Below are 16,444 nucleotides of genomic sequence, written 5' to 3' on the forward strand. Positions count from 1 at the left end.
TGACAGTTGAAATAATGAACTGAAAGACAGCTATAGCATCAATCCTTGAAAACAACACAACTTTTAGCAAAGGTTTGTTCCCATTAGTAAAGTAACAATAATTAAATTTGAAACATAAAAATTACAGAGCAACGTTTTTAATCACAGTCAATATATAAGTCTCACAGCTCTGCTGAGAGAATCTACCTCCCTCCAAAGAAGTTTGAAGACCCCTGAGTTCTGTTAGAGATGAACCGGATCATGCAGGAAATACAAGGGAAACTGACTGGAAATTTTTGATGCGTAGCAAAGAGCGCCAAAAAACGGCCCCTCCCCCTCACACACAGCAGTGAGAGAGAAACGAAACTGTCACAATTAAAACAAGCAACTGCCAAGTGGAAAAATAATGCCCAAACATTTATTCACTCAGTACCTCAGAAAATGCAAACGATTCTACATTCCAGCAAAAACGTTTAACATAATAAATACCTATTAAAAGGTTTAATGTACTTTTTACAGAGTAATTCCAGTGAAGTACCATCCCCAGAATACTGAAGTGTAGAGTATACATACATGTCATTATAATGGTATGGCAGGATTTTCTCATCAATTCCATTCAGAAAATAAAAACTGCTACATACCTCAATGCAGATTCATCTGCCCGCTGTCCCCTGATCTGAAGCTTTTACCTCCCTCAGATGGCCGAGAAACAGCAATATGATCTTAACTACTCCGGTTAAAATCATAGTAAAAACTCTGGTAGATTCTTCTTCAAACTCTGCCAGAGAGGCAATAACACGCTCCGGTGCTATTGTAAAATAACAAACTTTTGATTGAAGTTATAAAAACTAAGTATAATCACCATAGTCCTCTCACACATCCTATCTAGTCGTTGGGTGCAAGAGAATGACTGGGAGTGACGTAGAGGGGAGGAGCTATATGCAGCTCTGCTGGGTGAATCCTCTTGCATTTCCTGTTGGGGAGGAGTTATATCCCAGAAGTAATGATGACCCGTGGACTGATCACACATAACAGAAGAAATTGCATGCTCTTTCTGAATTACAAAAGAAAAAATTTGGGTTCAGTGTCCCTTTAAAGTCAGCACCAGAGAAGCAATGCACTACTGGGAGCTATCTGTAGCATTGACAAGATAAATGAGTGTAGCCGCCAATCAGCAGCTAGCTCCTAGTGTGTATAGGTGCTCCTGAGCGCCTACCTACATATGCTTTTCAAACAAAGGATACAAAATGGAAAGTCAATTTGATAATAGATGTTAATTTATTTATTTTTTAAAAAGGCTCTTGAAAGTTCCATGTTCCATCTGACCCATGAAAATATAAATTTTGAACTTCACATCCCTTTAAAATTCTTGTAAGTTGCCCCTACAGGAATTTATTTGATTAATAAAAGGACTAAAAAAATGTTTCCTCTTATATAGTGATGAAATTGTTCCGGTTTAGATTTAATTTAACAAAACAGTAATAATCCTATATATTTTCTTAGCTAAACATACTTTTAAAATGGTCAGCCATGATCCTCACTTTAAAATTAGAGGTGGTTAATGCAGGACTTAAAAGGGACAGCCTTGGTAGAGCTTGCTGATTAGTGGCTAAATCCCAACATGTTCTGCTTTGGCGCTAGCAGGTAAGGGTACACTTACGCTTAAAAAAGGGATCACACCAGTCAATTAAAAATTATGAACTCACCCAAATATTATGATTAGTAATAAAGTTTAATTAAATGTTTTCTTATGATACAATATCTCAGCGTTTTCCCCAGGATCTATTTAGCCAGTGCACCACCCAGTTGACTTTACTGACCACCCAGCTAAAATGATAGCCAATATTAAGATAAAATTAGCTAAAATTAAAAATGTTCAAAGTTCAAAATGTTCAAAGTTCAATGTTTTAAGTGTTAAATAAATAGATTTATGTTAAATTATGAAAATAATGTGTGCTTTGTATAGCAGAAAATGATATATTATAAAATATTATACTGCCCCTACCAGGATACTTCATAATGCCATCCGGCTGGCAAAATAATCTGTGCAGAACACGGATATCCGATTACTCCCCAATCTCTATACTCAAAAATACAAAGATTTAAAAAAACATTGTAAAGGTCAAGAGTATCTGCAGTAGGATCCCCCTTTACAACTAACAGATCATCACAGAGTTAATACTACAACCTTCAGTACAGCATTAGTATCTCGATTTTTAGAGACTCATCTCATTTAATTAAACTGGTGGTAAATCCAAGTATATTACAAACGTTAGGATCACCATGACTACAAATAAACATTCGTTTCTCTCATCGTTTTGTAAAAAATAGCATAACACTCACCCTAGCTGTTAGGAAAGTAGATCACTAAAGGCTGTGACATACATCAGCAAGACAGATAGCTCAGCATGTTAAGGCACTGTGGCTGAGCTCTGTAGCAACCCAAGGGTTGCAGGTTCGATCCCTGGCGAGGTCCACTCAGCCTTTCATCCTTCCGAGGTCGATAAAATGAGCAGCCTTGAGACCCTTACGGGTGATTAGCCGCGCTTTACAAGTACCCAATACATACAATACATACATACTGCAAGCGATATGGCGCAAAGCAGATGCTTTGCAGCTCTTCAGAAAGTTCAAATATTTCAACTCTAAAAGCTCAGCTACGCGAGCGTGCAGAGACGAAATGGCAGGACACACTAAGCGCGCACAGCGGTATCATCATGCTGCGAACCTCTCAGTATGTCACAGTCTTTACACTGCGCCTCTGCTGCCCACGGCACATCGCTCTTCTCCAATAAGGTGACGTTTAAAGCTCTAGCTGTGCTAGGATGTCAGATGACACGCATGGCTAATGGTCTAGAGGTGGAAATGTCACCACATTGAAGAAAGCAATGTGCCGTGGGCGGCCGGAGGCGCTGTATTAGCGATATACTTTCCTAACAGATAGGGTGAGTGTAATGCTGTTTTTTACAAAACGATGAGAGAAACTAACGTTTATTTTTAGTGATGGTAAATCCTAGCGTTTGTTATACGCTTGGGTTTACCATCACTTTAAAGATACACAAAGCCCAAATTTTCTTTCATGATTCAGATAGATAGAGGATATCATTTTAAATAACTTTCCACTTAAAATTAAACTTTCACGATTCTGATGGAATCTACATTTGCTTTGTTCACTGGTTATCATTTGTTGAAGAGCCTACCTAGGTAGGCTCAGCAACAACATTGCAATACTGGGAGCTAGCACATGTGGGACTGGCTGTCAAATAATGTCCAACCCTTCAAATTTGAGACAAAATATCATCTTTAGATGCAGGGACACCTGTAGGACCCTCAAATGCCAATACATGAGCGAGTTCAAATGAAAATAAGAAAAATGTATGCAAAACACCAACATAATCTTACTTTTCTATAGAGTACCCCTCACATGTGCATATTTCACATGACTGTACGTTTTTGTCGTATTGCTGCTGCTAGCCTTAGATGACAGATGGTGTCATTTTGTATTTTTATTAGCTAGACTATAAAGTTTTTTCAGTAATTATGTTATTATGTAACACTAATATGTTGCAAACTACTCAAACCTACATCATTTCCTTGTTTTGTAAATAGTAGACATGGGTTAGTTTTGTACAATGGTGCACAGTCGCTTGCTATTTTGTTATGGAGCACACAAAACAATCAGAACGTGAACAACAGCTATTCTTCATCATACACCTGCTGTCTGCACATTTTAGATGGCAAGAATTATATGTCTAGTCACTTATTTTCTTTTTATGATTCATAATAACATTATTTGCTCTGCTATGAAACTCTATAATTACATCTATATTCCTAGATATAAATTACATTTCTTTTTTTTCTGATACAGATTTTTTTTCATTACTTTACTTTGTAACAGTTTGTTCCCAGTTTTTTTCCTTTTAAAAAAACAAAACTATTTTCATTATTTTCATCTCCATGGTAACTGTATGAGCATAACTGTGCTTGTTTTGTTTGTCAATGAATTACTGCACTTTTCTGACTGGATAAGTGTTTACATAAATTTTCATTGTATTTGATAAAAAAAAAAATTTTGTTTACATCATTTTTATTGAGGTTTATATTGACATGACATACAAATAAAAAGAGATACAAGATTACGTGATAAACTTAGTTATAGCAAAATATACATTGGTTTCCAATTCCAAAGAAGTAGTAGTCTTTGGTATGTCATAACAAAAGTCCCAACACAAAGTAAACCTCTTACATTTTTTACTTTTTGTATTGCAACATTTCTTCAATATTTAAATAACAATGGATCATAATACATATATGTCTATCAAAAAAAAAAATAGAGAATAGTAATAAACTGATAAGTTTTTCTTAGAATTAGTTTCCCTAGTTAGCTTCTAATACCTCGTGGGCCAACTTCTTTATATAAGCGTTGGATAGGGAAATGCAGTAATAAAGTAAACTGCAATGAAAGCCAAACATAAGCAACCTATTGAGTTAAAGATATTGTCCCGCACAGAAAAGGAAATTGGCATATAAGTCATTAATAACGGGGGGAAAGTAAGTAATTAGAAAGAAGAAGAACCACCATATGATTTAAAGTGAATTAACATAAAATTTCCTAGAGGAGTATAATTATGTTTGCGATATATATCAAGGAAAACCGCATAAAAACACTTCCAGCATAATTACGAATGCCAGAATGTATTGATGGGAGGGAGGAGCTATAAGGGAATATAGAAATTATTGTTGTTATTATAGGAGCAGCTAAAGTGTTAAGCTAGATATTATGGTCACACAATTGGCCTGTGTTATTAAGGTGAGATTGCCAGCCTAGCAAGGTCTGGGGAAAGTGGTCTATAGCATAAGTAAATATCACACGGTAGTATAGGGGAAACTGTTTATAATGAGGGAGAAATAATTATAAAGCCTATACAGTAGCTTAGTGTAAACGCAGAACATGAACATTTTGTCTTCTAGTATCATTTAAAATTTAGAGGACCATACACTCTGCTGGAAGCCCTTAAACACCTGAAAAGGTAAAGTGAATTCTGACCTAACAGTTTACATTTCAGGTTATGTAGTCCAACTATACATACCCCAAAGTCCAAAAAAAAAAGCCGACTGGTTTGATTCTATCTAGACATAGGTATAGCTATGATAATACTGATTACTCTTTCTCTCTGGGCGCGGGCCCTACACCCAGAAACAAAGAAACCATACATGTATAGGCGCTTAAGTTTGTTCCTAAAGATATGTATGGTGAGTGACGTTTTAGCTGATCATAAATGAGGTGGTGTTAAGTATTGTGAGCTATATAAAATTTTTTTAAAATAAATAAATAAATAAAAATAAATAAGAACCATGGGGGGTAATGTGCCTGAATTATATGTGCTGACACTAGAAAGTGAGCTAGACCAAAAAATATAACATATAACAAACAGAATCTAGGTTGTGGTTGTGGCTGGGAACCCTGCTGATATCCAAATATATGTTTATCTCTATAAGTTGTTGAGGCATTTTACTACCTCCAAAGTTAATAAGTTTGGACTGTAGGAAAACGCATCGACTAGATTAATAACATACTGTCAATGTATGCATAAACCTATTGCTTGACTAGACATGGAATAAGGAGAGTAATTTACAAAGTTTAACTATATAAAGGTGTAAGTCCATGTTTACCCAAAATAAAACTTAGAGGTGCAGTAAGTATCAGTCCTGTACATCTATATCAACCATATTAATGCAGTACTAAATCTCTCCAGTGATAGATTTTTGGGGGTGAGAGAAATGTCCAGTATTGTGGATAATGGTAGCTGTTCATCTACATTAGCTCATACTACATATCCTTTATTGAATGTTCAAGTAGGTTTTAATAATCATGCCCAGCCAGCAACAGGTAGATAATGAAATAAGAATAGTCACGCATCTATGACAGTTTAAACATATATAACATAAATACTTGGAACCATATAAAATACAGCGAATGTCCAGAGAGAGATGTGTAACAAACTGTAGCGCTGTGGAAATGTACAACCCAGCGAGAGTCCTGAGCAAAATATTTGGCATTGAGCGTTTTCCCATCACAAACTCATACTGTAGACATGGCACAGACAACATACCTGGGCCAACAACACAAGGATATGCAACGGTTCCCGGCCTATATTAGGTGTTAGATACCGGAGCTAAACCCCAACTACCCAAAGAATGACTGCATTCAAAAGCACTATGCCTAGATGCTACTGTAAAGAAACTCAAAATGACATAGCCAGAACAATACACTCGATACACTACTACCATATTGATCTTGGCCGACTTAATATATATTCATTAGTTACTGTAAAAGAGATATACGACATGCCCAACATTTTAATGCATTCTTAATAAACTAATAAAACAGATACTACACTGTAAATTTCTAATTAACGCCGGCCCTAGGACCAGCAGTGAACAGAAGCAAACACAATTCGCCAGGTAACCAATGTCTCTATGAAACTTTGATGCTTAGCTCAGCCGACATATCCATTATATGTCCGGTATCTGTATAAACACAGACAGCCCTCAACCGATGCCAGATTTGAGGCGAGGTAGTGTGGTAGGTGTCGTCGTAAGCCAGACTGCTTCAGTAGCGTATTGTTCAGTAATGTCCTTACTCCAGGTCCCAAGACTAGAAAGGTCGCCTCGAACAAGGCTAAGTCCTCCTCCCCGCTCCAGCAGCTGCAGATTAAGGTCTCGGCTTAGAAGCACAGATAAATCTTCTCTGTTTGATGAAACTACAGCATCGCAGGACTCCCACATCAGAAGGGAGGGGGAGGATGAGCAAAACTTTTCATTTCTAGGGTACCCTCTAGGGATAAACGATTTAGTGGACCGCAACATGCAGTAGGCCGCCTCAGTGTTCGAAGAAACAGCTGCGGTGTCCGGGATCTGTGTGTGCCATAAAGATAAGAGCTTATCCTCCTGTGTAGAGATCGCTCCGAGACAGCTCACCTCTGGCACATATGATGTAAGGCAGTTGCGGGGACTGTCATCTGGAGGGCTCTGCGACTTCTCCTGATGGCTCAGTTCAAACATGGCTGGCAAATCATGCCCAGTTGCAACTGTAAGCGCTTTCGACAGATTAGAAAAGTGAGAATTTATCATGGCTCTAAGTTCCTCACCCCACGAGGTCAGCACCATCTTGAGTAACTCAGTCCGCTGAGTAGCCATGGATTTGCTTTGGCACGCAGTGAATCAGGTTATTTAAAGCTGTTTTGCTCCCGAACACGTTCTTGAGAATCACATAAGCTTAATATCTGTCTCTGGGTAACATTTAGCTACAGAATAAGCAAATAAGCCCCATATAATAAGACCAGAAACAGGAGCTCTGCAAAAAGGCGACCATTCTCTTAGGCAGCTAGCTCCGCCCTCGTATTTGATAATTTTTATAATAATTTTTATTGTGAGGAAGAGGTAATGTTGCTTAACCCCTTTTTTTAGTAGACATCCCAAAGTATTGATCTAGGCCAATTTTGGTATATTTCATGCCACCATTTCACCGCCAAATGCGATCAAATTAAAAAAAACTTTAAATTTTTCACAATTTTAGGTTTCTCACCGAAATCATTTACAAACAGCTTGTGCAATTATGGCATAAATGGTTGTAAATTCTTCTCTGGGATCCCCTTTGTTCAGAAATAGCAGGCATATGACTTTGGCGTTGCTTTCTGGTAATTAGAAGGCCGCTAAATGCTGCTGCGCCTCACACGTGTATTATGGCTAGCAGTGAAGGGGTTAATTAGGGAGTTTGTAGGGAGCTTGCAGGGTTAATTTTAGCTTTAGTGTAGAGATCAGCCTCCCACCTGACACATCCCACCCCCTGATCCCTCCCAAACAGCTCCCTTCCCTCCCCCACCCCACACTTGTCCCCGCCATCTTAAGTACTGGCAGAAAGTCTGCCAGTACTAAAATAAAAGGGTTTTTAAAAATAATAAAACATTTTTTTAGCATATTTACATATGCTACTGTGTAGGATCCCCCCCTTAGCCCCCAACCTCCCTGATCCCCCCCAAAACCGCTCTCTAAGCCTCCCCTCTGCCTTAATTGGGGCCATCTTGGGTACTGGCAGCTGTCTGCCAGTACCCAGTTAGCAAAAAAATATGGGGTTTTTTATTATTTTGCCCGGTTTTTCTGTAGTGTAGCTTCCCCCTCCCCACAGACCAACCCCCACCACCTAACTGATTGTAGTTTTTCTCTGATTTGTTTATTTAATTTAAGTGTTTGTTTTCATTTTCCTACAAAAAAAAATTTCTGTGTGTAGCGGTTCCTACCCGCTCCCTCCCCGTGCACGCGCCCGCCCCCACCCTCCCGTGCACGTGCGCGCGTCAGTGCGCGCCCCCTCGCATCCCCGCCCACGATCCCGCCCCCCTCCACATCACGAGGGCCATCGATGGCCGCCACCCGCCTCCCGGTCCGGCTCCCACCCACCAACGAAGTAAGCCACCGATCTCCGGTGCAGAGAGGGCCACAGAGTTGCTCTCTCTGCACCGGATGGCTTAAAAATGTTATTGCAGGATGCCTCCGTATCGAGGCATCACTGCAATAACCGGAAAGCAGCTGGAAGCGAGCAGGATCGCTTCCAGCTGCTTTCCACACCGAGGACGTGCAGGGTACGTCCTCAAAAAAAAAGGCAGTTAACGCCTGAGGACGTACCCTGCATGTCCTCGGTCGTTAAGGGGTTAAAAACATCACTATGTACATTCTATTTGCTTTATAAGTTCAAGTGGGTTTTGCCATTGCACATTTACAAAAATATCTGATCTCCCAAGCCAAAACAATGTTTCAGAGCTTTTTACAACCTTTTCCTTACACCAAGCATTAGCCATCCCATAGGACCCCAGGAGTACATGCTTGATTTTAGAACTCTATGGCAGATGTGTTTGCAACAATGTTTGTAGCAATGTCATAAACAATGCTGCCATCAAAAGCTAAAGCCACATGCACGCTCCTCAGCTCCTATGAGTCTACCTAGGTTTCACTCCAAAAAAAAAGGATACCAAGAGAATGAAGCAAATGTAATAATAGAAGTCTATTGGAAAGTTATTTAAATCTGCATGTTCTTTCTAAAACATGAAACTTTCATTTTGACTGCTGCCAGACGGCACGTGCACGCTCCTAAACTCGCCTAGTATTATGTTTTACTTTTTATGAAAGGATACTAAGAGAACTAAGCAAAATTGATAATATAAGTAAACTGGAAACAACTTGTTTTAAAAATGTCACGCTCTATCCAATCCCTTCAAAATTAAAGGGACACTGAACCCAAATTTTTTCTTTCGTGGTTCCGATAGAGCATGCAATTTTAAGCAACTTTCTAATTTATGCCTATAATCAATTTTTCTTGGTTCTCATGTTATCTTTATTTAAAAAAGAAGGCATCTAAGCTATTTGTTTGGTTCAGAACCCTGGATAGCACTTGTTCATTGGTGGATGAATTTATCCACCAATCAGCAAGAACAACCCAGGTTGTTCACCAAAAATGGGCCGGGATCTAAACTTACATTCTTGCATTTCAAATAAAGATAACAAGAGAACAAAGAAAAATTGATAACAGGAGTAAATTAGAAAGTTGCTTAAAATCGCATGCTCTATCTGAATCACGAAAGACAACATTTGGGCTCAGTGTCCCTTTAATTTTGACTTTACTGTCCCCTTAAATTCTGAGTTTTGGGATAAAACAGATATGTGCGTTTACTTGATTTAATGATGAAATCCTCTACTGCATCATGGGAAAAGTTGGGCCTAAAGTAAAAAGTTGCTGAGGATTACACAAAAGCCTATGGCTCACCGATATATTACCATTCATTGTTTTATAATGGTTGATAACTGAAATGTGATTCAGAGCAGAAAATGCTACTATCAAAGCACAACAAGCTGTGTTTTTAATTATCTGAGTTAATGGCTGTGAGTTTCTGTTAGCTAAGCTATAATTTATTGATCCACACTTCTGAGATAAATGTTTGTATTGGACTAGGTAAGAGACCTGGCAATTATAAAATAAAGTCATGAAAATCACAAGACAAATTTACAGCCTTGTCTGACTATACAACGTGACAATGCAAGCCTGCAAGTTATAACTGCAGCTTTAACAGAGAGGACCAGCATACCTTAATAAAATACCCAAAATATAAAAATGATAAAACATGATATGTTTGTAAACAGACTGACACCAGCTGAAATGATAATAAATGTTTATGCATAATTACCAATACATTTCATTTGTACAAGGACCCTTGTGTGTAACAGGGTCAGAAAACCTGTTTTACTGCTAACACTGTATACTAGGGACATGAGTAGGGTTGCTACCTTAGTCATGTTTTTCTGGTCACTTATGAGTTACTCATGCTGCAGGGTAAGCAGGGCGGAACATGAATTATGCCACTGGACATCACATAAATAGTGCTGATGAACAGCACAATACATGGTCCTCCATGCTAACCCTGCAGCATGTGTAACTCATAAGTGTCCAGGAAAACATGGCCAAGGTGGCAACCCTTGACATGAGTCATAATGAAACTCTTGATTCAGACATTTATTTATTTATTTTTACATGCATGCTCTAATTGGTTTGCATGATCAATTTTAGCTTGTTCTCTTGGTATCCTCTATTGAAAAGCAAAGCCTTCACAGCTCATAAATAAGTATAAGTTTGTGATTGGCTGAAGGACTGTCATGTGATACAGGGACCGGGAAATGAAAGGAAAATTTGACAGAAATAACAACAACTACTGTTTGTTCAAAATTCAAAGTTTAATTCTATCGTAGTGTCACTAACAGATTAAGGGATATGGGATTTCATGATTTAGATAAAACTATCTATGGGCTCGATTTATCAAAGGCTTTGATTCGCTACGACTGCAGGTTCTCAAAAGAGAACCTTCTCTCCGTATTTATCAGACTGCTGCTTTCCTAACTCTTCTCCACCTCTTCTTAGGTGGAGAATTTCAATCTCCCCGGTCTCATCCGACCGGGGAAATTGACAGCTCCTGCCCGTGCGTGATTGGCTGTGCGCGGGCAGCGTTGCGCATGAGCACAAAATAGTGCTCTTGTGCTATGCTGAATTCCGCCAATGGAATTCTGCTCGCCAGAGGCGAGCAGCGGTGGGGACAGGGGCGCATATATCGAGCTCTATATGGTAGCAGTGTCTTGTAAAAATGTATATAACAATCTCATATGCACAGTGCTCAAGTCATGTGCACATGCTGAGATTGCCTAAATTTAAACAAAGGATTACAAAAAAAAAAAAAAAGTAATTATATATTACACAAATTCACCTCTACATATTTATAGATGAATAGAGCCAATCATCAACCAATTAGAAATTAAACACTATATTGCAAAACGACGATATACAAAACAAACCATTAATTGATTTGCAGTCTGTGGACATACTCCTTAAAGTGAAGGTCCATTTTGATGAATTAGTGCCCGGTTTTTAATAAACCTATTTAAAACAAGGGCACTTTAATTCATCAAAATTTACATTTCACGGTTTTCTTCAAAAACTTACCTTTTAATCCTGAATGCCGCTCCAGCGATTCCCCCGGGCCGTTGGAAGCCTCTGCAGACATCAGAAATGATAAAACTGGCTTCCTCCATTCACAGCTCCCCCCCCCCCCCGGGGGAATCTTGGCCTGATGCAACGCTGTGATTGGAGGAAGCCGGATTCGTCATTTTGGACCCGTGAAGATGGCTTGTGACGGGCGGAGGAAGTGCTGGAGCGGCTGCCAGGATCAAAAGGTAAGTTTTTGAAGAAAACAATGAAATGTCAATTTTGATTAATTAAAGTGCCCTTGCTTTTAATAGGTTTATTAAAAAACGGGCACTAATTCATCAAAATGGACATTCACTTTAAAAAAAAAAAAAAAAAAAACACAAGTATGTTAATCTAATATCCTCCTGCTGTGGCAAATAAAAGAGCTTTTGTACGGATCAAGCAATCATTGTTTAGAATGTTGCATGGTCTATTCTGAAGTAACAGGGTGCATTGCATTGCAGCATCTCTGATACAAAAGAAGAAAAAAAAAACACAATTTTAAAAGTTAAATTACAGATAAAGTGGCCAAAATAAATTAAATTAGTTTACTATGCATAATTAAACATTACATTTTGGGTTAATGTCCTTTTAAAGGCTAAGAAACCACAGTAAATTTCCTATAATTACGTTTGGGGTAATCACTATGATCTCTATGATTGTAACGTTCTACTGATTGCTCTTATGACAGTCACATGTTACTATATTTTATTTTTTAGTATGTGCCATAGTTGGTACTGTAAAAAAAAAATCAAAAAAAAAATCATTTCATTATAACAATTGTATTCCATAAAATTACAGGCAAAGCCTGGGACATGGCATTAACCCAGTAATATTAAAATATGTAATATGCTCATTTTCTACAAATATTCATATATTACAGGGAAGTACTTTAAATAAGATGCGCAGGATGTTCCACTGCTCTGCAGCTCCGCTTATTAATACTGCCGTTGGCAGAAGTACTGCCCTCTAATTTAGCAGTGTGGCCCCATGTAAGTTATATGAAACCAATCTAATAAACTAATCTCTTTATCTGCCTGATGGCATGAATAAGCTTAGGGCCTTGGTAAGACTTGAAATCTGAAGCTTGGGTATTGACTTTTTTCCAGTCTACAAACAACTAACCTCTGTTCACTCCATGCAGAGGGTTCTCTATCTAAATAAATTAATGAATATTACAAAAAAAAAAAAAAAGTTATACAGTTTGCTTTACAGTTCCAAACTGCACAATTTACACACTTTACTGAAATCTGGTTAAATTGTGTAATTATACTTAAAAAGATCAAACCTCTTTAATGTACATTTATATTTTATAATACATTTTGACTATAAATGCATCATTTTTAAATAGCTGAAACATTGCATTTAACTGTACAAAAATAAATTAATCTAAAAAAAGAACAAACAGTTGCTCACAACTTAACACAAGCAAACATTAGGAATGTGATCCGTTTTTTCTACATTTTCTAATCATACAATAAACAGTGAAATCTAAAATAAATTGTATGGTAATCTAACATATTAGATTAAAAGGTACGAAGTTATGATTACTTGTAGTAATGCAAAAAACACTGGTTGGCATAACCAATATAAAATGGCAAATGGTATACTTTTAAACAAAATTTGAGTGTTTAAAATCGTTGCTCATAGAAGAAGCTCATTTTGTATATATTATTTGTTTAAAAAAAAAGAGAAAGAGAGAGAAGAGAGAAGAGAGAGACTCTCTGGTCTTTTAACAAGTGAAATTTAATATATCAAGCATGACGTTTCGGGCACACACTCCCCTTCCTCAGATGTTCTCTATATTCAAATGTTGGCACCCTGGCAGCTGAAGTATGAGGTGAGAGTGCTCTCTTCAGAACATATACATATAAACACACACATACATACGCACATACATACATATATACACACATACACCTGTCAAAGTGTATCAGTTTGACTCTTCACTTTCCATTCCTAAGGGGCAGTGTTCTTATATAGAGGGCATGTTAAATTGCTTACCTGAAACATGTCAGCTGGACTCAGGCATTAGGCATCTGTGAGGACAGATCAGTATCTTTAATTCTCCACAGCATCAGGAAAGCAGAAGGGGTTGAAATTCTTGTGTGTCTCCAATTCTCCTGAGACTTTTTTTTTATCTGTGCTGTGGGAGGGGAAATAGATGGAGTCACCACCTCCTGTGACAGTCTAGTAATAAATATACATACACTGACACAACATGCACCACTGTCTTTGCGAGCGATAAACGTCAAAAACATTTTTTTCTGTATGCAACGCAGATATCACATATGTACAGTTATTCATACCTGTTGTGAAGAGTACAACAATATAATTATCTACAATACTGACATCCCTCTAGAATTCGACAAACCCCACATTTGACAAATCTCTATGTCAATGAAACTAGGTAACCACAGAGCAGAAAAACAATCTCTGCATGTCTCAGAGACCAGATTCTCATATATGCAAGCACCAGAGTAGTTATACTGGTCCAAGCCTTAAAAAGGACAGCCCAAAATTTTCTTTCATGATTTGTATAGAACAAAACTTTCCAATTTACTTCTATTAACAAATGTGCTTCATTATCTTGTTATCCTTAGCAGAAGGAACATCATTGCGATTTTGGCAGCTAGCTGAACACATCTAGTTAGCCAATCACAAGAGAAAAATGTGTGCAAGCACCAATCAGCAGCTAGCTCCCACTAGTGTAGATTATGTGTGTATCCTTTTTAAAAAAGGGATACTAAGAGACTGAAGCACATTTGAAAATAAAAGTTTCTTACAATTACATGCTCTATCTGAATCATGCAAGATTAATTTTGACTTTCCTATCCCTTTAAATAATATGCAAGAGTAGATACACCAGAGCAGATTTACAGTCAATGGCATCTTATAAATATAATTACTAACCACTGAATTTCTAGAGTAAAGTGTAATCTTTGTGTAAGTTCCATATACCACTCCTCCATTTATATTACCTAATTTATTTTGTTCTCTTTGTATTCTTTATTTAAAAGTCCATGTAGCTATGCTCAGAAGCTGTTTGGTGGCTGCACATATAATACCTATTGTCATTGGCTTTCTAGCTCCCAGTATTGCATTACAGCTCCTTGCACAAAGGATGCAAAGAGAATGAAACCAATTAGATAATATAAATATATTGGTAAGTTATTTGAAATTGGGGTTTTATGTCCTTTCAAGGGACATTCTAGAAAAAAATGGAATCCACATGTATGTATTTCAATTTTGAATAGAACCATTTTTGTAATATTCATGTGTTAGCAAAAATGGTTCTAATAAAAGCTATAGCTGTATAAAAAAAATGTACTGTGCACCATGTTAAACACAACACTTGCTCAGAGAGATTATGGTGCTTGTACCATGTGGTAATAACTCAGTGTCTTAATTGCTGACATGATAGAAGTCCACTGGCGATCAAAGCAGCTGCAGTATTTAAAATGCTGGTGCACTGAGAATATCTAGCTATGCTTCACATACACCTGCAGAGAAAAATGTTAACACTAAAACAGTGATGACTTTTACTAGAAGCATTTTTGCCAGTACATGTACATTGCAGATCTGTTTCTATTCAAAGATGTAATTCATCTATGTGCATTTAAATTTTGACCGAAATGTCCCTTTAGTAGACAAAATACACTGTATTAAAAAAAACACTGGACATTTATATCTGATTTTAGACTAGACTGCTACATGTACAGAAATGACATTATTACCAGTATTCCTTTGTCATATATAGCACATAATTCCCTTTAGGAACACACTCTTCTGTATACCAGTCACACCGTGTGTTGTGCAATATTTACTGTGCATCATATACTGGGTGATACTCATCTAGCAGGTGCAACTGAACAACATAAGACAGATGGACTTCCATCTGCAATATGTGCGATAGCTCTCTGGGTGACATTAAACATCTCTGGGTGACATTAAACTATGCCCGTGCACTTTTTGTGATATTTACAAACACGCAGGCGTATATCTGTACAATCACACATTATATATATATATATATATATATATATATATATATATATATATATATATATATATATAATGCATATACGTGTTCGTGTGTGTCATTTCCCCTCGTTAAATTATTTACTCGGTTGAACATTATAGAGGGTTTACCTAACGTAGTAATCTCTATGTACGTAAATGTATTACATACTCTGTGCTGCACCTGACAATCCTCAGGCACATATGGACACTGACTGTGTCACTGTGAAACCACTCACATGGCCACTCGCCATTCCTCAAAACCTATTAGATATGTTGCTAATGAAAGCCACACATATATGCTCACGTTACATACATTACTGAATACAACACTCACCACTCTCGGTACCTGTCGCTCTACGGGTACAGGAACTCCTCCTCCCTCTCCACTCATCTCTTAGCCCCGCCTTCTCCCGGAAGTACTGGCTACCCTTGGCTGTCAGCGCCTCCTCTACCCTCGGTAAGCATGGCGCTCGTTACCATGGTACTCGATGTGTGACAAAGTTTAGCGCTTTGATTGGTGGCACTGCACGAATTCAGTCAGCTGACTGGTTGAGCTAATTAGTGTATGCGAAACGGAAGCGGATCAGTGGGAGGAGTACAAGGTCCTAGGGCACATGTATTGCTGTGGGATGTTGTGTGTACGGTGAGTGAGAAGGATGTGACACGATGTTTTACTGTTGTTGAACAGGATAAGGGGGAGGGAGGGTAGAAATGAATTGGGTACAGGTAGATTAAAGTGTGAAACGCAGGCTCGTATCTCTTAAACAGCAATGCGTAGTTGTTTTAACAATATGTTTTCAGACATCCCAACCTGCAAAAACTCATTTCAGGGAGGTGGCTTCACTGGCTATTGCGCTTTGTGGCGCGCCCCCACCCCCC

The 16,444-nt window shown here is 37.9% G+C and overlaps 2 protein-coding genes across 2 annotated transcripts in view; one reads left to right on the top strand and one right to left on the bottom strand.

Annotated features, from left to right (window-relative positions):
• KIAA0319L (KIAA0319 like) overlaps positions 1-15,948 on the bottom strand; it is a 336,519-nt gene extending 320,571 nt beyond the window's left edge. The window contains exons 1-2 of the mRNA XM_053706996.1: positions 15,900-15,948; positions 13,547-13,688 (exon numbers count right to left, since the gene is read on the bottom strand). The gene's annotated coding sequence lies outside the window, so the exon portion shown is untranslated. The remainder of the gene's footprint in view (positions 1-13,546; positions 13,689-15,899) is intronic.
• Positions 15,949-16,036: 88 nt separating this feature from the next.
• NCDN (neurochondrin) overlaps positions 16,037-16,444 on the top strand; it is a 38,011-nt gene continuing 37,603 nt past the window's right edge. Inside the window, exon 1 of the mRNA XM_053706997.1 lies at positions 16,037-16,208. Within this exon, the coding sequence (XP_053562972.1) occupies positions 16,131-16,208 (78 nt within the window). The 5' untranslated portion in view covers positions 16,037-16,130. The remainder of the gene's footprint in view (positions 16,209-16,444) is intronic.

The sequence above is a fragment of the Bombina bombina genome, chromosome 3 (genome assembly GCF_027579735.1).
Source record: "Bombina bombina isolate aBomBom1 chromosome 3, aBomBom1.pri, whole genome shotgun sequence".
Lineage (NCBI taxonomy): Eukaryota > Metazoa > Chordata > Amphibia > Anura > Bombinatoridae > Bombina > Bombina bombina.